We start from the raw sequence: 24,809 nt of genomic DNA, 5'->3' as shown, positions 1-24,809 counted from the left end.
CTTTCATTTACTAGCTTGGCAACTTTAGGGGAGTTACTTAACCTCCCTGAGGATGTGTGAAATGGGGGTTAGTAAGACTGCTAGAGACTGGCTGTGTGACAATTAAATGGGATGGTGTGTCAAAAGTGCTTGGTCTATTGTTGGGACTTAGTAAATGGTAGCAATTCATCTTTCAGAGTTCCCAGTATAAAACTGTAAACCGATATGTTTTCTTTTTTCCTTTCCCTCCTTTCTTTTCTCCCTCTCTCCCTCCCTTCCTTCTTTCCTTTGTTTTCTTCATTTTTGACTGGATTGGGGAGGGGGGTGGACATTTTCTGCTTCAGCAAGCAGTTAACAGAAAGTTCACACTGATGTAGATATTCAGGCCCAAACTGAAAACTGAAAATTTAAAGTGAAGGGATAACAAAAAAACTGCTGAAAGATTCCCTCATTTAGGAAGGAAGTGGTAATCTGGAGTCCAGCTCTATTCTTAAGAAACAGTAAAGGATTGCGAAAAGATGAGGATTTTCATTTCCAAATAGGAGCAGTCAAGAATAAATTCAGGCATTTAACAAATATTTATAGAATGTATACATACCAAACAGTGTGCTGGCTGCTGAGGATATAGTGATGAATAGGCTAGGCATGGGTGCCATTCTTGGGGATCGCACAATGTGTGCAGTGGCCACACACACCCCTGCAAGTTTCTTGATTTAATACTTGTTACAACATATTCTTATATTTTTATTTTATTCTATTTCATTAAAAATGGATTTTATGACCCATTAATAGGCTGCATCTACAGTTTTAAAAACACTGATCTAGTCAGGGAGATAGACACATAAACAATTATCATACAATGTTATAAATACAATGATAGAAGTATTCATAGGGGTCAAGGGAAGTATTCTAAACTCACATATTTTAAATGTAGAAGGTCTGGTTAAAACTGATGCCAAAACAGTATATAGCTCTACTGTGAGATGCATTTTTAATATTTTAATCACCAAAGTGACATTCATATGTGTGTAATGTGCATATATTTAGTATATAATTTTGGGATCCCAGAATGGTGACATTTTATACAAACAAAAGCTTTGTGCTTTGAAAGACAGCTCTTCACTGGAATTTTGAAGAACACTAGAGACAATGTATCTTTCTACTATCTATTGCTGGTAACAAACTATCCCCAAACTTAGTGACTTAAAACATTTTGCTTCCATCACATTTTGTGGGTCAGGATCTTGGGCAGGCCTCAGCTGGGTGGAGGGGGCAGTGGAAGCTCCTTGGCCTCTCTCTCTCTCTCCACATGGCATCTTATCCTACAGGGACTCTCACTGTGGCTTGGGCTGCTCACAGTGTGATGATCTCAGTATATCTCTTTTGCTGTGTTTTATTGGCCTAAGCAGTTACAGAACCCACCTGGATTCAAGGGAAGGGAATATAGACCCCACCTGCCTTTGGGAAGAGTATCAATGAACTAGTGGTCGTCTTTAATCCATTATAGCATGGTGTAAGATTGGGGACAGAGTATCAGAATCAAGAAATCTGAAGCCGAGTTCCAGCTTTGCACAAAGACCATTATCATACAGTATTATAAGTGCAGTGAGAGAGAAGTATTCATAGGGGCCAAGGGAAGTATTCTGAACTCACATATTTCTAGATATAGCAAACCTGTCACTAACAAACCACTTCAGCTTTTGAGACTTCTGTTTTCTTCCATTTGAAATGAGGAAGTTGCTTCTAAAATCATGAAACCTCTAATGCTACATTTGTAACTCTAAATGTACGTCTGATATGGTGTTCATTAGATAAAGTGTTTTGTAGGGCTCACAAATGTGAGAAGGGCATAAGAATGAAAAGCAAATGAGTTACAAAACAAACAACTATTAGTTTAATCAGAAATCCTGGCCTGCGGATCTAAATTCAAGGTCAGCTGCCTCCAACTCTCACTTGTTCTTTCCACAAACACCCATTACAGACTATGAGGCAGACACATAGTACTGAGGGCTGGGTTCTGAGTTCTGAGTGCTGGACTACAGCAGTGAGCCACATCAACAGGCCCTCATCTTCACGGCTCACAGTCTATGGGGCAGGATAATGGTCTAGTGCTGAGTGCTGTGGCAAGGAAGACATAGATCTTTGGGAACTTGTCCTTAATATGGGAGAGGTTGAAGAAGAGAAAGCTGAATCCTAAAGGGTCTGGGAGGTAGAGTGTGGCATGGTCATATCCTATGCAGAGTAAATGGATTGTGAAAAGGCCCACTTGAGAGAAAGCTGGGAGATTTTAGAGAACTGAAAGTCACCCTGTGTGGAGGGAGTGTAGAAATGGGACATAGTGGGGAGTGATGGGAGAGGGTGCTGAGAGGAAGTAGTGATAAGGGCAGAGAGGATGAGGCTGGAGAGATAAGCAACAGCCAGATCATGGGGAGCCTCTAAGCCTTGAGAGGGAGTTTGGATTCTATCCTGAAGCTCAGTGAAACATTGAAGGATTTGGAATTGGACAGTGGCCTGTCAGATTTGAGTGTAAGAAATCACCAAGGTTAGCAGTGGACTGCTGAGATCAGACTGGTTGGGGTGGAACAGGTTAGGCTAGAAGTAAAAACTGGTAAGAGTTGGTGGTTTGTAGTCCAGGTAACAAATCATGGTGACTGCACTAGAGTGGAGGCAGTGGAGATGGAGTGAAATGGACAGATAAGAGATTTAGTAGAATCGACAAGACTTGCAACTGAGTGAGGGTAGGGGAGGAGAGGAGGAGGTTCACAAAGATGACATCCAAGTTTCTGGCTTGAGTAACAGGGTGGGCGGTGGTGTCATTTACTGAGAGAGAAAGACCATGAAAAGAATAGATTTGTGGTAGGAGAGCAGAGGGATCAAGGGTTCGGTTTTGGGTGTACAGTTGACCCTTGAACAATATAGATTTGAACTGTGTGGGTCCACTTATTTGCAGATTTTTTTCAATAAATACTGTAGATATATGTTCTTTTTCTTATGATTTTCTTAATAAAATTTTTCTTTCCTCTAGCTTACTTAATTGTAAGGATACAGTATATAATGCATATAATATGCAAAATATATGTTAATTGACTATGTTATTGGTAAGGCTTCCAGTTAAAACCAGACTATTAGTAGTTATGTTTTTTTTTTTTAAGCAAGGCAACCCTTGGTTGACCTCACAGATTGCAAGGACCTTGTCAGCTTACAATCCCCCCTTCTTTTTTTTTTATGCCTACAGCGCCTAGTCTTCCTAGGTGGTCTCCCATCCAAGTACTAACCAGGCCCAACCCTGCTTAGCTTCTGAGATCAAATGGGATCAAGCTTGTTCAGGGTAGCATGGCCGTAGAGAGTTGTTAAGTTTTTGAGGAGTCAAAAGTTATACTCGGATTTTTTGGGGTCGGCGCCTCTGACCCATGTGTTGTTCAGGTTCAGTTGTACTGAGTTTGAGATGGCCATTAGATTTCCAGGCATAGATATTCAATAGACAGTTGGGTTATGAATATTCAAGTCAAGAGAGAACTGGAGGTCATTGTGGGGTTAGGGGACGGGTTTTACTTTGACCTGGGAGTGACAGCTTGTTTGCACAATGAAGTGAATGACAGAGAGGAGAGGGACAGGTAGGAAGACAGACATCAATGTGAATCAATGAATCAAAGCTCTCTAGGGCTGGGAAGAGATGAGTCAGAACAGGACCAGGGATTTGTCTTATAGAGGAGAGCTTAGGAGTTAAGAGTTCAGACTCTAGAGTCACACTATCTGGGTTGGAACACTGAGACCGTGGGCAAGTCACTTACTCTCCCTGAGTCTCAGTTTAATAGACTATAAAACGAGGAAATTATGAGAACCTACCTAAGTTTGATCTGATGAGTAGAAAAGACTTAAAGCACATAATATGCTTACCATTGTGCCTGGCAGATAATTAACACTGCATAATTGGTAACTGCTATTGTTATAACGGGAGCAAAGGAGGGAAAAAACGGGTGCACATACAGGTCATGTAGGAAGTTAACCAAATTATTTTTAGTTGCTTTCTATCTTTAGATGAACTGGAAAGTGATGTTATCTACTGGGGAGCTACCTGTTAATGCCTCTGAGGGGAGAAAAGCCACTCATTTGGCATCGATTTAACATTGATTAGGAGACAGGACAGTCACTGCCAGCAGAGAGTCAGTCAACAAACAGCCACTTAAATCACTAAGAATTGCTTCTATTTTTTGTTTATTTTTTAACATTTTAAAAATTAAGTTTATTGGGGAAACATTGGTTAATACAATTATATAATTTTCAGGTGTGCATTGTAATTTGACATCTATATATTCTATTGTGTGATTACCACCCAGAGTCTAGTTTCCTTCAGCTACCATATATTTGATCCCCTTTACCCACTTCGCCCTCTCCCAATTCCCCTATATTTGACCCCCTTTACCTTGTCTACCTCTTCCCTCCTCCCCCACCTCCTACCCTCTGGTAACCGCTAGTCTATTGTCCATGTCCATGAGTCACTGTTGTCCTGTTCATTTGTTGCTTTTAGGTTTATATCCCACATATAAGTGATATCAGGTGGTTTTCAACCTTTTCTGTCTGGCTTATGCTTATCATGATCATCTTGAGGTCCATTCATGTTGTTGCAAATGACAGTATTTCATCTCTTCTTATAGCTGAGTAATAGTCCATTGTACATATGTACCACATTTTTATCCTATCGTCTGTTATAGTACATTTCGTATGCTTCCATGTCCTGGCCACCATGAATAATGCTGCTGTGAATATAGGTGTGCATATATCTTTTCATATAAATGTTTTCAAGTCATTTGAGTAAATACCTGGAAGGATTGCTGAATCATATGGAAGATCAATTCTCAGTTTCTTGGGAAACCTCCATGATATCAATAGTGGTTGTAACAATTTGCAGTCCCACCAGCAGTGTATGATGGTTCCTTTCCCTCTGCATGGAGACAACATTTGTTATTACTTGTCCTGTTGATAACTGCTATTCTAGTAGGTGTGAGATGGTATCTCACTGTGGTTTTGATTTGCATTTCCCCAATAGCTAGCAATGTTGAACATCTTTTCATACTTTTGTTGGCCATTTGTATGTCCTCTAGGGAGAAGTGTCTGTTCAGGTCCTCTGTCCATTTTTTGATTGGATCATTTTTTTTTTATGTTATTGAGTAGCATAAGTTCTTTGTACACTTTGGATATTAGGCCCTATTTGGAGGTGTTGCTTGCAAATATATTTTCACATTCGGATGGTTGTTTCTTTATCTTGTTGACGATTTCCTTTGCTGAGTAGATGCTTTTTAGTTTGATGTAGTCCCATTTGTTTATTTTTACTTTTACTTCCCATGCCTTTGAGGTCAAATTCATAAAATCCTCTTTAAGTCCAAGGTCCTTGAGTTTCATTCCTCTATTTTCTTCTATGTATTTTATTGTTTCGGGTCTTATTTCAGGTCCTTAATCCATTTTGAGTTAATTTTGGTGTGTGATGATAGACAACAGTCTAGTTTCATTCTTTTTCAGGCAGTTTCCAATTTTCCCAGCACCATTTATTGAAGAGGCTTTCCTTTCTCCACTGTATGATTTTGGCTTTTTTGTCAAAAATTATTTGCTCATATAAATATGAGTTTACTTCTGGACTCTCGATTCTGTTCCACTGGTCCGTGTGTCTATTTTGCTGCCAATACCATGCCGTTTTGATTATTGTCGCTTTGTAGTATAATTTGAAGTCGGGCAGAGTGATGCCTCCAGACTCATTCTTTTTTCTCAGGATGGCTTTGGCAATTTGGGGTCTTTTGTGCTTCCATACAAATCTGGTGATTTTTTGTTCTATCTTTTTAAGAAAAAAATGTCAGTGGGATTTTGATGGGGACTGCATTAAATCCGTATAATGCTTTAGGTAATATCGTCATTTTAACTATGTTAATTCTTCCAATCCAAGAACATAGAATATCTTTCTATTTCTTTGTATCTTCTTTGATTTCTTTCAATAGGGTCTTATAGTTTTCATTATATAGGTCCTTCACATGTTTCGTTAAATTTATTCCTACCTTTTTTATTCCTCTTTTACAATTGCGAAAGGAATTATTTTTTCCAGTTTTTTTCTGACACTTCTTTGGTAGAGTATAGGAACACTATGAATTTTTGAACTTTGATTTTGTATCCAGAGACTTTACTGTATTTGCTTATTGTTTTTAGTAGTGTTCTTGTGGAGTCTTTAGTGTTTTCTACATAGAGAATCATGTCATCTGCATAGTGACAGTTTGACTTGTTTGTTTCCTATTTGGATGCCTTTTATATCTTTCTCTTGACCGATTGTACTTGCTAAGACCTCCAATATTATGTTGAATAACAGTGGCCATAGTAGACAGCCTTCTCTTGTTCCTGATCTTAGAGGAATATTTTTAGTTTTTCACCATTAAGTATAATATTGGCTGAGGGTTTGTCATAGATGGCCTTTATTATGTTAAGGTACTTTCCTTCTATACCAATCTTGTTAAGTGTTTCAATTATAAATGGATGCTGTATCTCATTGAAGGCTTTTTCTGCATCTATTGATATAATCATATGATTCTTATTTTTTAATTTGTTTATGTGGTATATCACATTAACGATTTGCATATGTTGAACCATCCCTGTGCCCCTCGGATGAAGCACACTTGATTGTGGTGTATAATCTTTTTAATATGTTGCTGTATTCGTTTCACTAGTATCTTATTTAGGAGTTTTGCATCTGTGTTCATGAGAGATATTAGTCTGTAGTTTTCTCTTTGTGTGTTATCTTTACCAAGTTTTGGTATCAGAGTAATATTGGCCTCATAAAATGTGTTGGGGAGTATTGCCTCCTCTTCGAGTTTTTGGAAGAGTTTGAGGAGAAAAGCTATTAAATCTTCTTTGAATGTTTGGTAGAGTTCACTGGTGAAGCCATCTGGTCCTGGGCTTTTATTTTTTGGTAGGTTTTTGATGATTGTTTCAATTTCCATACTGCTGATCGGTCTATTTAGATTTTCCAGTTCTTCTTGATTCAGTCTAGGAAGATTGTATTTTTCTAAGTACTGGTCTATTTCTTCTAGGTTATTAAGTTTGGTGTTATATGCTTTTTCATAGTATTCTTGCATGATTCTTTGTATTTCTGAGATGTCAGTGGTAATTTCTTCTCTTTCATTTCTGATTTTGTTTATTTGTGTCCTTTCTCTTTTTTCTTCAGTGAGTCTAGCCAGGGGTTTGTCAATTTTATTAACTTTCTCAAAGAAACAGCTTCTCATTGTATTTATTTTTTCTATCGTATTTTGTTATTGTTGTTTTCAATTTCATTTGTTTCTGCTCTAATTTTGATAATTTCTTTCCTTCTGCTGAGTTTAAGCCTCATTTGTTCTTCCTTTTCTAGTTTTTTAAGATGAAGTATTAAGTTGTTTATTTGGTCCCGTTCTTGTTTTTTCAGATAGGCCTATAATGATGTGAACTTTCCTCTTATGACTGATTTTTCCATGTCCCAAAAGTTTTGATATATTGTACTATCATTATCATTCATTTCTATGTATCTCTTGATTTTCTTTTTATTCCTTCAGTAGCATGTTGTTTAATCTCCATGTAGTTGTGGTTCTTCCTGATTTCTTTTTTCAATTGGTCTCTAGTGTCAAAGCATTATTGTCAGAGAATATAGTTGGTATGATATCAACCCTTTTATATTTGATGAGGCTATTTCTGTGTCCCAATATGTGGTCTATTCTTGAGAATGTTCCATGTGCACTAGAGACATGTTTATTAGCAGCTGTTTTGGGATGGAAGGCTCTGTATATGTCAATTATGTCCAGTTGATCTAACGTGTCATTTAAGGATGTTATTCCCTTATGGATTTTCTGTTTGGATGATCTGACCGTTTCCAACAGTGGGGTATTTAAGTCTCCTACTGTGATAGTGTTTTCGTCTGTTTCTCCCTTTAGTTTTGTTTGTAATTGCTTTATAATTTCTGGGATCCCTGATTGGGAACATAAATATTAATAAGTGTTATGTTTTCTTGGTGCATGATTCCCTTTATCATTATGAAGTGTCCCTCAGTATCTTTCTTTACCTTTTTTATTTTGATGTGCATTTCGTATGATATCAGTACTGCTACTCCTGCTTTTCTCTGAATGCCGTTTGCTTGAAATATCATTTTCCACTCCTTCACTTTGAGTCTATATTTGTCTTCGGAGCTGAGATGTGTCTTTTGGAGGCAGCATATGGTTGGGTTTTGTTGTTCGATCCATTCTGTAACTCTGTGCCTTTTCATTGTTGATTTCAGTCCATTTACATTTAGGGTGATAATTGAAATATGAGGTCTTCTTATAGCCATTTTATCTTTTGCTTTCTGATAGCTTGGTGTTTCTATTGCTTCCTTGTCCTTGTGTTTCTGTTTTCTTTATTTTGGTTGGCTTTTGTGGGTTTTGCTTCTGGTTCTTCTTGTTTTATGTGATATACTTCAGTTCTGAATCTTTGGTGTGTGGTTACCATTACGGATATGAAAAGGATAGTTATATATATACAGTCGCCCATTTTCTTCTGCGTGTGCCTTATCTTCATTCCCCTTTGTAAATTTGGATCTTGGAATCCTCCCCTTTTCAGTCATTGTTGTCTCAGTTTGTCCCTATGTATGCTGAACATTCATTACTATCTTGCTATAGCAATTCTCTTCTTATTATTGAAGCTTATAATGCCCTCTTCTTTGTAAGAGTTGCACTCCTCTGTTTTTATTTGCCTGATAGTTGCTTTACTCCTAATTCTGTATTATTGTTGTTTTTGTTATTTTGTTTTATGTGAGCTGACCCTTTTCAGTGCTTCCTGTAGTGCAGGCCTTGAAGTGGAGAATTCCCTCAATTTTTGTATGTCTGGAAAAGTTTTTTCTTCTCATATCTAAAGGAATGCTTAGCTGGATACATTATTCTAAGCTGGTAGTTTTTTTCATTTAATAGTGTAAGTATTTGATTCCTTTCCTTTCTGGCTTGTAAGGTCTGTGCTGAGAAGTCCCATGATAATCTAATGGATTTTCCTCTATACATTATCGTTTTCTTCTCCCTGGCTGCCCTGAGAATTCTATCTTTGTTGTTGATTTTTGGTAACTTTAATACAATGTGTCTTGGTGAAGGCCTTTTTGGGTTGAGATAATTGAGTGTTCTGTTGACTTCTTGAATTCCAAGCTCCAGCTCATTCCTTAGATTTGGGAAATTCTCGTCAACTATTTGACTGAAAATGCTTTCTAGTCCCAGCTCCTTTTCCTCGCCTTCAGTAATGCCCATTATTCTTATGTTTCCTCTCCTGATGGTATCAGCTAGTTCTTGTATTTCTCTTTCATTATTTTTCATTCTTTGGTTTCTCTCTTCTTCCTTCTGATTTATTTCTAGATTTCTATCTTCCATGTCATGGATCCTTTCCTCCATTTGGTTGACTCTATTTCTCAAGCTCGCTATTTCATTTTTCAACTCTTGCAGTGCGTTTTTCATCTCCAGAAGTTCTATTTGGTTCCTTTTGAGGGTTTCAATCTCCTTGCTCTGCTCATCTAGTTGATTTTTCAATTCCTGAAATTGTTGATATGACTCATATAGGAACTCATTGAGTTCTTTCAGAGGTACCATCCTGAATTCCCTGTCATTTAAGTTGCATATTTCTATATCTGTAAGCTTATTTTTTGGAGATTTTTCTCCTTCTTTCTGAGATACCTTGTCATCTTGGTTGTTCATGGTGTTTAGTGGACTATTTCTCTACCTGGGCATTAATGGAAGTGTATCCTGTTGTTTTTCCAGAAAGAAGATTTATTATATGAAGGTCTGTCTTTAGCATGCTGCAAAGAAGATGCTTTTCTTTTGGTTTCCTGTAGGTGGCATCTAAGCCTCTTGGATACTGCTTTATATAAAGCCTAAATGTCTTTTTTATTTTCTTGTAGATATTTAATCACACTTGCTACTCTCAGTTTCAGTCCCTGTCACTGTTAGCAATAGTTTTGGTAGCATTTGCTCAGATTCCCCTAGGGCTCCACAGTGACTTGTCTCAGACGGTAAGGGGCAGGGGCCCTCTGGGTTGGGAGTTGGGGGCTGCGGCTCATCCTCAGTTTTGGGTATTGCAACTGGGGCCAGTAAAAGTCAACTGTTGCTTTTATTTTTTTCCCTCCCGCTCCTTGCTTTCTGCCTTGAAGACTGGACCCTGCCACAGGCTGGGTAGAACTCACAGCTTTTTCAGGCAAGGCTGTTCAGAGAATTCGCCGCCCCTTCTCCCCTCCCCCTCCTCCTACAGGGAGCTCTGGCTGTGAGAGGCAGCTTCTTTGTTTCTCCCAGTCCACCACCCGACTCCTGGGGTTCTGACCTGTGGTAGGTGTTATTCACAGATACCACGCTCAGACATGCTGGTGTGTACTTTCGGTATTTTTTGTATTTTAGGTATTCAGCTTATTGTTGTTTCAAGGGGAGAGATCTAAGGACGTGTCTCACTCTGCCGTGTTTTTCCAAAAAACTAATGAGGACTTGCTTTTAAATTAGAGTAAAAATGGAAACAGTGGAATGACTCTCAATTTTGTAGCCTATTACTGCGACTTATACAGAATTCATATTCAGAAGTACTTGTTCATCTATTTTTTTTCCTGATCTAGTTTTTTTAATAGACTTTATTTTCTTAGAACAGTTTTAGATTTATAGAAAAATGAGAAGATAACACAGAGTTAAAGTTCATAGTTTTTTTTTCAGATTTCCTTCATTTTTACCTAATATCTTTTTTTCTGTCCTAGGATCTCATTCAGGATACCATATTGCAGATCATCTTATGTCTCCATGGACTCCTATTGGCTGTGATAGTGTCTCAGACTTTCCTTTTTTTCTAGAAATATTTTAATAAAAATTGGCCATTTCCAAGAAACACCCACTGTATGTCCATCAATGAAAGAGAACCATAAGAAAATAGAAAATTTACTATATGGCTATGACTTAAAAAAAAAACGAGCAGATACTCAAGCACATCAGCGAAATCCACTATTGTTATCACATTCCTTCTTAGGCTATGATTAGGATTCTAAACAGATAGCAAAATAAAACTGAATATAAATGCTGAACTATTTAAGTCAAAGGACCTCTATAGAAGAATCTGTGCTCAAAGGCATTTCAGTCTGAGACTCAATTTCAGAATAAGGCATAACAAATGAACAGAAGACATACCAACTGAAAGAGGGCTTCTACAATTCCCAACATACTCTGAACCTGAAAAAGCAAATAGAGACTTTTTAAAAATTATTTTTCTTTAAACAATTGCCAAGACTGGAATCAAAGATAAATAGAAGGCACAAGTCTTGCTCTGCTTTTGTGTTATTTGGATTGTGTTTTCTCTTTATAAGTACAAATTAAATGTGAAAAAAACTCTTCTTAAAAATCCTAACATTTCAAGAAAAACTTAATCAGTTGTATTCTAGATATTTAAAATCTATTTCACAATTAAAATTTCAGTGGTAAAAACAGTCAGTTTTAGAATTGTTTTGTGATCACATATCAAAAGAAAAAAAACTCTAAAACCTTTTATTGTTTTTAATCATACTAGCTAAAATCAAAATTGTCTATTTTTCCAGTGGTAGTTTGTCCACATCGGAAGGTAGTCATGACTTTCAAAGAAAAAAAAATTGGGGTTTTTCATGCCTTCAAAATGTTTATCGAATCCTATATTTCTCAATGGCTCTTGAAACGTAGAAAATAAGTAAGATCTATATACCAAATGTCATTCTTTTGGGGAAATGGCTGTTAAAAAAAATTCAGTCTGTATATGCAATGTAAAAAAGGACATTCAGTCCTTTTTTTTAAAATCCATTTTTCTTAAAATGTCATTCCACATTGAAATGAAGGACTGAAAGGTGAGGAGGGGAAAGGGAGGGGAAGGGAACACACACCATTAATACAAAAAGTAAAACTGTACAAACTTAAGCAGTTTGTGAGCGACCAGGGTCATACTGCAAGATACCAAAGGGTGGTTGAAGAAGCTCAACATTCTGCAGGAGCCCAGGTTTGCACCACTGCATGAAGATCACTGAAGACCAATTCACTGCTTTGGAGAAACTCCCCTTCCCACTCCAAATCCTGATTTCTGCAGCACGCCTTTGTGCGGAGGGCCTCATTATACCACCCAGCCCATTTCAAGGGTCTCTGGGTCCCCACAGGCAGTTATCTATCCAGTCTTCTTCTCAGACAGCTCGAGTCTTCTTTTCCACATTCAAATTGATCTCACCTCTGAACATGATAGGCCTATTGATAAGGGCCTTCTGAATAAGCTAAGAACCATCAGTTTCCCACCATTGTCAATGTGAAGTTCAACCACATTCCCACATTTTTTAAAGAAATCTTTAAGCTCTGATTTGTCCACCTCATGAGGCAGATTGCCATTGAAGAGTTGGTGACTATCAGGGTGTCTCACAATTTTGAGGGGTTCGACATCACCTTGCTCACCAGCCTCATGGATTGGTCTATGTCCCCTCTGGGGAGGAATATTTATTTGTTGTTCTCACACTCTTTGGTTCCTCTGATGCCTCTGTGGTGGAATCTGAGATTCAGGCTTAGACTTCTGGCGAGGCTGTGAAGCTGGTACTCTAACAACATAAGCTGGTATCCCAGTAACTGGAAGAGTTCCACTGGGTGGAAGGTTCTTACTGGTTATAGATGCCCAGGAAAATGTCCTCAAGTCTTCCTGCACTGTCTGAGTTATGTCTATAGGTACTGGAGAAGAATACTTCTGAACATCCTTAGAAGAAATTTCTTCTAAAACTGGCTCAGACTTATGTTGGATTTCAGATACAGGTTCTTGCTCCAGTTCTGGTTCAGGACCAGGCCCTGGTTCAGCAACGATTTCCTCTAAATGTTCTTTCAAGTCATTGCTGATAGTCTGATCATAGAAAGTTCTAGAATCATCAAGTGCCACCTCAGATATCTGTTGTCTTTCTTCAGGTTCCTCTACTTCTTCCCCAGATTCCTCTTGAGGCTCAGTCACAGAGCCACCAAAGACCTCATCTTGGTATCTGAAGATGTCATTGTGAAAGTAGAACTTACTTGCAACAGAGCCCTCAGGAGCAAGGACAAATGTCCGCATGAATTTCCTTAAAGCCTGGTTGTTATGAGAGAGCAACCCCATCACTTGGTCCAGCACACCATCATTCAGAGTGGTATGAGCAACAACATGGCGAATCTTAGTGTGGCAATTGGTGAAGCTTTGTGACATCACTTTCCTATAGATTTTTTTTTCTGTCTGTAAACCGAATCTGCTGGCTTTCCATTTGAATACAATTCCCCATGGACATAAGAAGAGTTCTTTCCATAAAATCTGTGTAGCATGTCTGGGGCCTGGTTCAGCAGTGTGTAATACTATCTTATGAATTCCCACCTGACCAGCAGGAAACTAGGCTTCTCTATAATCATTGCTTCAGTCAATAGTTATGCCTCTGAGCATATCTCCACCTCTGGGCCCCCGAGTCCACTGTAAAATGAGGAAAATTATTAAACCCACCTCATCACATTGTTTTGGGAGTAAATGAGTATTGCTCAGCACGGTGCCTGTGTGGCTGAGCAGGAGAGGAACAAGATTTGTTCCACAGAATAGCAGAAGGCAAAACCCCTCATGCAACTGCTTCTGCCACATTTTCCTTATTTTTAATAACCTTGACAGGTTTGAGGAGTGCTGGTCAAATATTTTGTAGGGTGTCCCTCTATTGGATTTTGTTTGATGTTTTCTCTTGCGATTAAACTGAGGTTATAAGTTTTGGGGAGGAAGGTTACAGAGGTAAAATGCCATTCTTATCAGATCATATCAAGGGTACATACTATCAACATGACTTATCACCTTTGATATTGACCTTGATCACCTGGCTGATGTAGTGTTGGTCAGGTTTTTCCACTGTAAAGTTACTCATTCTTCTCTCTTCCCAACTGTACTCTGTGGAAGGAAGTTACAATATGTAGCTCTTCCTTAAAGAGTGGGGAGTTACGCTCTCCCTCTTTAATGGAGGAATTTCTCCATAAATTATTTGGAATTTTTCTGCATGAAAAATTTGTCTCTTCTTCCCTGTTTATTTGTTTGTTTATCCTATCATTTTTATCAAAATGGACTTATAGATATTTATTTTACACTTTCTGTTATAATTTAATATTTCTCCAGCCCTAGAATCAGCCATTTCTCCAACGAACCAAGGAAAACCTTGGTTCTTTTTATTGGAGAATGATATTAGGAACCAAGATCTGGGTGCTAGGTGTGTTCCATCTGAATTAACTTTAATCTGATCACAAACTTGTTATCTTGTAGTAACATGGTTGTTTCTTGTATGTGTTAGGGTTCAACCGGAGAGGCAGGACCAATAGGAGATATATATTAAAAGATTTATTGCAAGGAATTGGCTTCTGTGATGTTGAGTACAGATGAGGGAAATTGAGAATTCATAGGGCAGGCCTTCAAGAAGGGCAGACAGGGCCTCACAGGCATGGGCTATGCACAGGTGAGACTGTAGTCTAGCCAAACTGACATGTTTTTTTGTTACTCGTGTATTGAGGTCAAATCTATTATTCCATTGCCAATCAATACCTATTTATTGAGCATCTTTCATCTACCAGGAACTAGGAATACTGTGGTGAATAAGACAGACTTGGTTCCTGCCCTCCTGGAATTTAAGTCATGGGACCAGGGGAGATATTAATCTAATAACCACTTGAATAATATCTCAAGTGTGATAAGGACTATGAAAAGGAGCAGAACAGGTGATCTACTAACCTAGCCTGAAGGGCAGGGAAGGCTTCCCCCAAGGAGGTGATATTTAAACTGACATCTGAAGGATGAATGGGAGCAGGCCTGGTGAAAAGGGACAAGGAATAGAGGGAAGAGTGTTTCTGAAGAGGGAACAGCATGTAGTAATCCCAAAGTTAAGAAGAACATGACTCTTTCAAGGAACAGCAAGGACTGTGTGGCTGGAGCAGAGTGAGGAAAGGTGAGTAGGGGAGCAATGAAATGACTCAGGGAGAGAATGCAGAGTGAAGAGAAATGTTTCTGGGGCTTTGGTCTGGTAAACACCAGCAGTTAATGCTGTAGGAGTTCATGGAAGACTAGAGAAGAGAATTTCAAGGAGGAAGAAGTAGCCAACATTGGCCAGCAAGACCAAGAAGTAAATTAAGATAAGGACTTGTGTTTGGCAGATGGGAGGTTATCATGGGAGGCCTTCAAGGAAGCAGTTACTCTGGGATGATGGAGGCAGAAACCAGAATGCAGAGAGTTGAGGAGTAGTGATGAAGAGGTGAGGAAATGGAAGGTGAGGAAAGAAGGGCGGAGATCTTTCCAAGAAGCTTGGTAATGAAGAGACGAGAGTCACAAGATTGGGCTTAGAAGGCTGAGAGAAACTTGAGCCTGTTTGTCACCCAAAGAGCCTGGCTCTTAGTAGGCACCCAATAAATGTTACTGCCTTGAACTAAACTGAGGGTGAGCTTGAAGATACAGGGGAGGGACAATTGATGGAATAAAGCCCTAGGAGGAGATGGGCTTGAAAGCATGAGTTATAGTTTGGAAAAAAAAGACAGGCATGCTTCTTAGTTAAAATGAATGGAAAGAGGGAAGACAAGGAGGCTGGCTGTGTAATGTATGGTAAGTTCTCATGGATGGGAGGAAGGCATTTCCATAGACAATAGGGTCAGGAGATAAAGGACTTGTATACTTTTATTCTCTTCAGAGGATTTCAGGTTTAACTCTGACTCCAGTTTATGATTTTATCTGGAAATGCTATCTAACCTATTTAGTATTTGATAGGCACTTACTTATTAAGTTGCCACTTTTACTTTTTCTTTGGGCTGAGAACAAGGTAAGGCAGCTTGTTACAATTATGTCTAAAGTAAAAGAATGTAGGTTGTGAAGAACATCAACAGAGGAACCATCCCCTTTGAGGAATAGTCACTCATCTGGCACAGAGATAAAATAACTTGCAATCAATGTGAACACTACTTTAGAGATGGGGTAATACAGGTAACCACAAGATTCCTCCTCCTGGACTAGGCCAGCAGATAAAATAATTTCACAAGAGCCTGCTGAGCACCTTTCAATTTTTCCAAACAGCTGTCATTTCCTATTTCCTGTGTGTCCTGCACTGTGCTAGATGTTGCACATATATTATCTCCAATCCTCAGGAAAACACTGTATTATTTCCATTTTGCCAATGAGGAAACTGCAACTCAGAACTGAGCGATTTGCTTCAGGTCAGGATTTGAACCCAGGTCAGTCTGAGAATATTCCATTATAGCAGTCGCTTTAAATTTTCCTTCAGGGACCATCCTGTGCAACTGTCTGCCTAAGACAGAGGTAGGGAGAAGGGAGGTCCTAACTCAGCTTTAACCTGAACAGTTCCATATCTTTTAGTTTTACACATGGTAAACACATGGTAATGAGGTAAGCTTCATTAGAGCAAATGCAATGGAGAAGAAAAAAATGTTTGAAAGCCACTGCCCTCCATTGGGATCTTTGAACTTCTCAGCCGAAGTATGACTTTTCTTGAAGCATTTCTCCAGAAGCACTTTGCTCGTGTGATGCATTTTTCCCAAGTTGTCTCCCCTGGCACACCCACCATCCACACGACTGGCAGAGTGGTCTTTCTAAAATCTCATCGTGTTACTCCTCTGCTTGGAAACCTTCTATGGCTCCCAGCTACCTTTAGGTGAAAATCAATGTTCCTCTTTAAGACTGACCTATGAGAACCTTATTGATCTGGACTCCCATCCACTTCTCTAACTTTACCATTAATTACTCCCTAGTACCCACCCACCTTCCCACCAAAACAGCTGACTTACATTTCCTGATGCTTGCTGTACTCACCCATGCATACTCCAGGGGCTCTGCCAGGATGCCCCTCCCCCTTCTCCACTGACCATCTCTCACTTATCCCATGCCTCAGATCAGGAGCCTTTCCTGTACCTTTCAGACTGGGTCAGGCCCTGAACTCTGTGCAGCACCCCCTCCCTCCATGTTTACCTGTCACAGACCTGCTTCTGTCTCCTTTTTTTGTCCGCATGCCCCACTAGAATGCAGATTTGCGTTATTTGCTTAATTCTGTTTTGTTCCCCTGGAAAGCAGTTTCTCGGGGAATTCGTACTTTCCCTTGGTGTAAACATACCAGTTTTGCATTGAAAAGCATACCAGAAATGCCAATAGCATGGAGAGTTTTCAGCATGGGAGTTTGTCTCCTGCAGCCAAACCTCAATTTTACATGGAGGAGGTAGGCTAGGCAATATCACATGATGAGGAAAATCTGTGGAGAAGAATAGCTGACTGCAGGAAAAACTATAGAAAGCCACTTTCAAATCCTCCAGCTGACTTGGTTTTCAACTTGGAAAGAGAAAGGTGAATGCTGGTCTCAGGTCCCCAAATCTGCTAATGGTTAAGATGCTTAGATTAAACTTTGCCTATGAAGAGAAGACTACTGTTATAAGTGTCCTTTGAATGTTGGGCAAAGGCACATGCCAATCTTCCCTCCAAGCCAGAAGCCCGCAGACTTAGCCATGTGGCAGGAAGGCCCTGCCCTGACAGCCTTCACCAAGCCCAACCCACCTGGTAGCTGTCAAGAGGGAGGCTGTGTAGTAGAAACTACCCATCTTGCATTAGTTAGCCAATCTGCATCTATAAAATGGGCACAAAAGGTTGTAGGGGGGGTTATGCCAGCTGCCCATGCCAAATGCCAGAAGCCAGGAACTGCTCACTTTCTCCACTTCAAATATCAGCAAAGTTCATTTACAAGAAAAAGGAAATGCTACATTACACTGTGTAAATATGTTTAAGGTGTAGTTCCTAGAGACATGGGACCGGTTGAAAACATCAATAGGAAGAATGTGGATCATTCCATGGATGAGAAGAATCTAATGAGTTAAGGGAAGGTGGAGTCATTTGGAGGCACAGAGGGGATAATAAAAGAGGGCAAACAGGCCTGCCAAGCAGAGACAGAAATCTGGATGGATGGGCTCAGGGTGATGTTTCTGTTGTTCTGTGATGACTCAGTTTCTCCTTGGTGTTCGAGGACTGGGATGGGCGGGCTGGGGACCCAACAAACAGGCCACTGCAAGGGCTACTCAAGCCTCCAAGGATACAGCACTATTTTTTAAATATACTGTTCTCTAAGGCAGCATGGAGATCTAGCTTCTAACTGCTTTTCCCTCCTTTCAGTTTGAGTCAACTCCCTTGTATTCTACTCAATTCATAATACTTCTAAATGGGAACAGTTTTGCAAACTACAACTTATATATTAAATGTAACTTTTAAAAAACAATGCTGATGATTAAAGCCCTATCTTGGTTAAAAAAGTGCCAGTGGGTGTGTCTCACTGGAGGGCACAAGTCCAGGTAAATGACATGACTCACCACAAAATATCAGAAACATACATTTGGAGGCTTTTCCTTTTGGCCATCCCTCTGCCTCCTGTAGACAACACCTCTAGGAGGAGATTTGTGCCAGAGGCCAGACCTCAATGCTCAAGAGCCCAGTAGACAGGTAAACTGTGGGTCTCTACTGAGAGCCAAGGTGAAAGTAAGCCTTCAGTACACAGCTTGGATATTTGCTCTGAGCATGAGGTCCAGAGCCTGTGCTGGATCAGTAGCTGGTAGTCCCTGTGAAGGTAGAAATCTTCCCCCATGGTGGTTAATGAAAAAAAAAAAAAGTGACTCAAAGGACAGCTTTGTCATGTGAAGGGAAAAGAGAATTCCGTTTTAATATGCTTAAGAAGTCATCCGTGTTACATTAGAAAATATACTGGTAAGGCCTGTTTGTCTCAGGGACAGGGTGCCAGGGTCTGACTCTGGTGGCACGAAATGACTCGTTAATAGCCAAGTCAAGCCTGCAGTTAGGCTCTTCCTCTGCACCAGTGGTTTACAGTCTTAACTTTTTCTTCTAGCAAATGTTTTCCTAATAAACTCAGAGCTTCTGCCTGCTCAGAAATTACTACTGTAAGCTTAACTTTCCCTCTCTCAAGCAGGACCACAGCTCCAGCTCCAACCTCCTTCTGGGATTCGGAGCCAGGACAGCTTGGCCTTTGGTCTTTATCGGTTAGGGGTGCCCTGGTCCCCAGGCCTCTGGGCCGGTGGCTGCAGGAGACCTGTGTCAGGTACCTGAGACAGACCCAGAGATGGTCTGTCTAGGCCCAGCACACTGGGTTCCGTTCGAGGCACCGCCCCTTCGGTGGGACCAGGAACAACCCACCACTGAGACCTCACCGCAGGGTGGCAGTCCCTCCTCGCTCTCCAGTCTATGTCAACCTCAACGGTCCTTGAAAAAGGGGAACATTTGGCGAAAAAAAAGTTGAATTTGCGCTACCCGGCTGTCCTTCTCCTTGCCGGGCAACGCCGTAGCTCTCGCCGTCGTCTCCATTGCCGTCGCGCCCACTGCGCATGGAGTCTTTCCAAGCGTCCACGCGGCGGCTCCGCTGCTGTTGTTATTGGCGTTGTTCCGTTCGCCGCCGCCCGCCGTCTCCCACTCCTCTGCCCCCGAGAGCTCCCGAAGGCTCTGGGGCGCGTCGGGCCGCAGGTAGTGGCAGGCCCGGTGGCCGCTGTGGTCGCGGCGTGTGGGATCAGCCCCCAAGGCGCCCACTAGCACCTTGATGACCAGGTCGTGGCCCTGCAGGGCTGCCAGATGAAGGGGCGTGAGGCCGCCGCTCCCCGGGGCGCTGACGTCGAGCTGCAGTCCCCGGCGCTGGGCGAAGTCGTGCACCAGGATGAGCTCCTCGTGGCGCCCGTGCTTGGCCAGCCAATGCAGCAAGGAGTAGCCGGTGATCGGGTCGCCCCTCAGCAGCAACCCAGGCTCGGCTTCCAGCAGCTCCCGCAGCGCCTCAAAGCGGCCCTCGGCGGCCGCCAGGATCCATGCGTGCTCTCGAGGCTCCAGGCACAGCCTGCTGCCGCCTGTAACATTCGATCCGCCCGGGGGCTGCTCCTCGGCGCGCTCCTCAGACAGCCGCCCGGCGGAAGCCGCTCCCTGTAGCCCCAGCAGCTCCCTCAGCGCTCCCCGCCGGCGCCCCGAGCCGGTTCCCGAGAGCATCAGCGAGCCGTGGAAGGGGGGCTCTCGGGAGGCGGCGGCGCTGCCCCAGTACCTGCCCAGGCTGCCGGCGTCCACTCTGGAGGGGCGGGGCTGCGGGGCGCAGCGCAGGCTCAGCGCGCTGGGTGCCAGGGAGGCCCTGGGCGCCCGGGTCGTGGCTTCCCGAGGCTCGGCCATGGTCCTGCAGCTCCGCCGTCGCGGTCCCCGTGTCTAGCGTTCACGGCCCTTCCCGAGCCCCAACGGGAGAGGAACTGGCGCTGGCGCTGGGGAAGGAAGCGTCTTGAGCAATTGGGCTCAGAGGGAGGGAGGGAGGGAGCTTATGAGGGAAGTAGAGGGAGGGAGGGAGTGAGCGAGCGAGCCGAGGGAGGGCCGCGACGAGGGCGTGGGGGACGTGGTGGGAGCTCCATCCAAGTGCCAAGGCAAGACGCTCTCTGGCACCCCGGGTACAGCTGCCACCTCCGCTCCGCCGGTCGCGGACGGCCCCGCCCCAAACAGCCAGGTGAATTGTGCAGCCCCGCCTTCCGTCCCGCGCTGGCAGCAGTGGGAAGGGCGCTGCGGAGGGCCACAAGTGGGCGCAGAGCGTCGCTCGGGACAGCTCAGCTGCCCCAGCAGCGGTTCTCGGCATCCCAGCAGCGGCTGGTGTGAAGATGCTCCATGGCGTCCCCTCCACGGCGGTCTGACTCGGCTGCCAGCCAAGGCCTCCGGGGCGCTCGCTCCCCACCCCCTTCTTTCGCGGTCCCTCTTATCTCCTCAGGAGTCTCCCTGCACTTTGTCCCAGAGCCGCCTTTGTCCCGCGTTTAGCATTCACGTAGGCAGCCTGACTACTCCTTGTGACACGGACTCTCCTGCCCTGCCCTTTGTGACCTCTCCCGCAGCGCCGCGAGCTACGTGGGATTCCCACAGACAAACCCAGGGCAAGGACCTAGGTAGAAGCCCTTCTAGGGAACCGAGAAGGGATGTTTCCCAGTCTCCTTGAGAGTCCCTGCTCCGCCCCCTTCTCTTTAACCTCTCCCAGGTTGGCTTGAAGAAGCCCGTGCGGTGAATTTGAGTCAGCGGCCACGGGAAAGCCCTGCCCTCGTCAGAGATGTTTTCCTCTTTCCCTCGCGGGCCTGCCGATTTCGGCAAATTCAGAGCTTAGGGGCTTTTAAAAGAAGAGGATATTTTACCCGTTTACTCCTAACACTGGACTTCTGTTTGCTCTTTCCTTCCCTTAATAAAAGATAGCTCCTGCCTCCTGCCCTCCCCACCCCCATGTTAGGGAGTTCAGTCAATGAGCAACCTGGAGTTATAGAAGGTTCTTGAGCCAGAGAGGGACACAGCCATGATTAAGGTGTTTTTTAGGAAAATGGTTCTGAGGGAAGCAGAGGCAGGACGCCAGGAGGCTGGCTGTCCAACAGTCTAGACCACAGGGAACTGGGGGCTCAGGCCAAGCCAAGCCACTGGACACAACAGTGATGGAAGGTTTCAGAGATTTTTCCTCCTCGGCCCTCGCATATTTGGAATCAGCCCTAAATACCTTGAGCTTTCCTTCATGACATTATGCATTTGTAATTTCCATTATGCATTTGTAATCCATTTTCGAACATTTAATATGTGCCAGACACTGCTAGATGCTTTATACATGTTAACACCTTTTTTTTTTATCTTTGCGATGACCTCAACAGCTAAGTATTATTACTATCCTCAGTTTGCAGAGAGGTTAGGCTACTTGCCCAAGGTCACCTAGCAGGAAGTGACAGAGCAGATCTATGTGACACCATAGCTTTTGTTCTGGCACAGAGGGACTGGCATTCAAGACAGGCTTATGGACTGCAAATCACTCACACAAGTCCAAACAGATGGACTCTTCCTAACCTGAGCATATCTTGAACTTGCCCTCCTCTACGTAGAATGTCCTCCCTCACAACTTCTATCTAGTGAAGTTCTCCCTGAACTTCAAGGTTGGGCTCAGTTTCCACCTTCTCCAGTAAGCCTCCTCCAATTATCACAGCCTAGAGTGATCCCTCTCCCTCCCTCAATTGTCTGTTTGTATTACTCCTTTGGCACCTGATACAGAACGCCTTGTGCTGTATTTCTCTCCCCTTGTTCTGACATAAACTCTAACTCTTTGATGACAGTGTCATACTATCCTTGTGCACCTAGTACATGTGCAAGAAGTATTCTTTACCTTGTTTTTGTTTGGCGGTCTTGGAAAATGTGATTGTATGTATATGTGGTGTGGGGCATTTTATGCATGTGTGTTTGGCCAGTGTCAGCAGCCAGAGTCTTGATGTCTACTCTCACATTCCTGCCTTAGACTGAATCTGCAGGACACCAAAAGCAACTAATAGATTTGGTTAATTCCTTTTAAAAAAAAATAGTGATCAAGTGGTTCATTCACTGAGCTGATGAGCCAAAGCCAACTCCTGATCTTTGCTGACTTCTCAGAGACCAGGCCCAGGCCCAGAGTAGGCCCCAAGCTTTCAGGCTTTCATTTTCAAAATGAACCCTGACTGACAAGCAGCGACTTCCGTTGCTCTGGAAACTCCCCTCCACAACCCCAAATCTGTAAACACCAAACCACACACATGCACATACACTTCCAGAATATGCAAACAGCTGCAGCAATATATTTTTTTAAATCAAAATGCCAGCATGGAGAATGTAGGACAGAAGAATGCTCGGACTATTAATTTTCCTCACCGCTAAGCAGGCAATTCCCTTCCCTATCAGCATTAATAATATCTCTTGTTCCAGTTCAAAGACTGCGCCTGACCAGCACCACAGAACCATGACACATGTGCCTTTGCTTAACTTTGTTGCCAGAGACCAAAGCCACAGAGCCTCCCTAGCAGCTCATTTCATCTTTACTTAGCAAGTGCTTTATACCCTAGATCACCAGCTACATACACATTTCCTCAGAATTCCAGCACCCATCTCTATTTCAGTAGAGATGGTCTCTGGAATTTGATACCTGGGAGTGAGGTAGAGAGAGCTGAAAGTGGAAGGGATAGAACAGACCCTCCCTAAATGAAGATGCTAATCACCTGAGGCAGCTGCCGCCCTCCAAGGGAGTGGGCAAAACCCCATTAAGCTCTGGGAAATAGCCTCCCAAAAAGTTAGATGTAGGGTGAATGTTTGCATTTAAAATGGGGATACCTAATGTCTTTTCCAAATAGCATCCTCTCTAATGTATTTACAGATTTGTTTATAGACCTTGGACTATTTGAACTAGAAGAGATCTTAATGCTTTGTTGGCCATTTCTTCACTTTCCAGATGAGATTTAAGTAACTGTCAGAGAGGAGGATGGCAAGAGGCAGAGGAACCTAAAGCTGAAGATCAGTCTTGAAGAGAAAGCAGCTCAGAAATCTTACTGGAAGTCAGTGAGGAATGTACTTGTTCTGCAAAAAAAATAATTTACACAAAGCTTTTCAGGAACATACTCCTGGGTGGAAGCCAGAGGCTCTCAGTGGAATTTGCCAGTGGAGCTTATGGGTCCAGAAAAAAAACATGGATTCAAACAGGTGAGAGGGGAACATGGGAAGCAAAGTTCCCCAGGCTTCTATATAACCCTCACTGATGGAGGGAACGGGGAACGTTCCTGAGGTTCCAGATATGAAATATAAATTTTCCTTCTTCCAAAGATGTGCTGATAGCATTACACGATTCTCAGCGAGAAAGGAAGCCACAAGAGAGAAAGCTCCTTTCCCACTGAGCAAGAGTGTGTGGCTGTGAGAATGTATAAATGTGTGTGTGAGAGGGTATGCTTGAGTGTGTGAGAGTGCATGTGCACACACAGCCAGACGTCACTGTCTCTGGTTGTTACTTTCCCCTTTCCGAGTGCCAGGACTTTACATGAGAAGACGCCTATGAAAGGTTTAACATTTTAAATACCTTTTCCTTAGACTATAGAACAATTCATATTTAGTAAACACTTTAAAAATTATTTCCTAGTACTTTGGAATTACCGTTCCCTCCAGTCCTTCAGTAAAATGTGATGTACTTTTTAGAAAAAAAAAAGTTATGATCTTACTTCGGGAACTTGGTAAGCTTGGAATGATATAGGTGGTAGGACCAAGTTGACATTTGTGAACCATGAGACCAGAGTTTCTCAAAATGACTAAGGAGAAAGGGGTATACAGGGAGCAGAAAGAAATCTTCAGGCCTGAGTGCAAGCAGGAAACCTGCCAAAGTTTCAGGATGCAATGACTTAACTGGAGTCCAAGTATCAAACATGAGCCCTGAAGTGTGATGAGAAAAAAATTTCCATTACACATTTTATTGATACTGCCATGGAAAGAATGTTGCCTCCTGGAAAAGACCTAAAGTATTACCACGTAGAGACACAGGAGGGTGCTCTACCCAACTAGAGATCATGAAAACCAAAAAGGTCTACAGATTTCAACCTGGGAGGAAAGAGCCACTGCAGACACTTTGTTAATGCGAATTCAGATTTTTACCCAGGATCAGGCTCCTCGCTTTTGGCCCTTAAGTAGATGCAAGGATGAAAGACTAGTATCAGGGGCTGTGTTGAGAAGGCCAGGGTGTCATCTTAAAGAGAATGTGAACTATCTAGAGAGAGAGGAAAGATGGTGAGCAGAGTGTTTCCTTACTTTATTCAAGAGGAATTAGTGTCTGTAATATGTAAGGCTTGGAATAATAATCCCTTGTGGTTTTCAAAGTGGCTTTATATTTTTAAATTATCTCTTTGACCCAGATAGCAAGCCTGTGAGGTAAGTAGAAAAGACAATATTTATATCCAATTCACACACAAGGCTGAGAGAGGTTAGGTGGCTTGCCCAGAGTCACACAGCTAGAAGGTGGT

At 42.4% G+C, this 24,809-nt stretch overlaps 1 protein-coding gene and 2 pseudogenes across 1 annotated transcript; all 3 read right to left on the bottom strand.

The window, feature by feature from the left end:
- Positions 1–3,205: 3,205 nt before the first annotated feature.
- LOC118608023 lies at positions 3,206–3,324 on the bottom strand (annotated as a pseudogene).
- An 8,694-nt stretch (positions 3,325–12,018) lies between these two features.
- Positions 12,019–13,391, bottom strand: LOC107506667 (annotated as a pseudogene).
- Positions 13,392–17,573: 4,182 nt separating this feature from the next.
- Positions 17,574–20,464, bottom strand: SOWAHD (sosondowah ankyrin repeat domain family member D). Its single transcript, XM_016137451.2, has one exon. It carries the CDS (start codon positions 20,179–20,181, stop codon positions 19,234–19,236), a length of 948 nt encoding a protein of 315 aa, XP_015992937.2. The 5' UTR covers positions 20,182–20,464; the 3' UTR covers positions 17,574–19,233.
- Positions 20,465–24,809: the final 4,345 nt, after the last annotated feature.

The sequence above is a fragment of the Rousettus aegyptiacus genome, unplaced genomic scaffold (genome assembly GCF_014176215.1).
Source record: "Rousettus aegyptiacus isolate mRouAeg1 unplaced genomic scaffold, mRouAeg1.p scaffold_m13_p_9, whole genome shotgun sequence".
Lineage (NCBI taxonomy): Eukaryota > Metazoa > Chordata > Mammalia > Chiroptera > Pteropodidae > Rousettus > Rousettus aegyptiacus.
Note: the sequence above shows the minus strand (reverse complement) of the source record. Positions and strands in the feature narration are given on the sequence as shown.

Excerpts from the sequence above, each read along its gene's own strand:
- SOWAHD (XM_016137451.2), bottom strand. The coding sequence starts at position 20,181 with ATGGCCGAGCCTCGGGAAGCCACGACCCGGGCGCCCAGGGCCTCCCTG.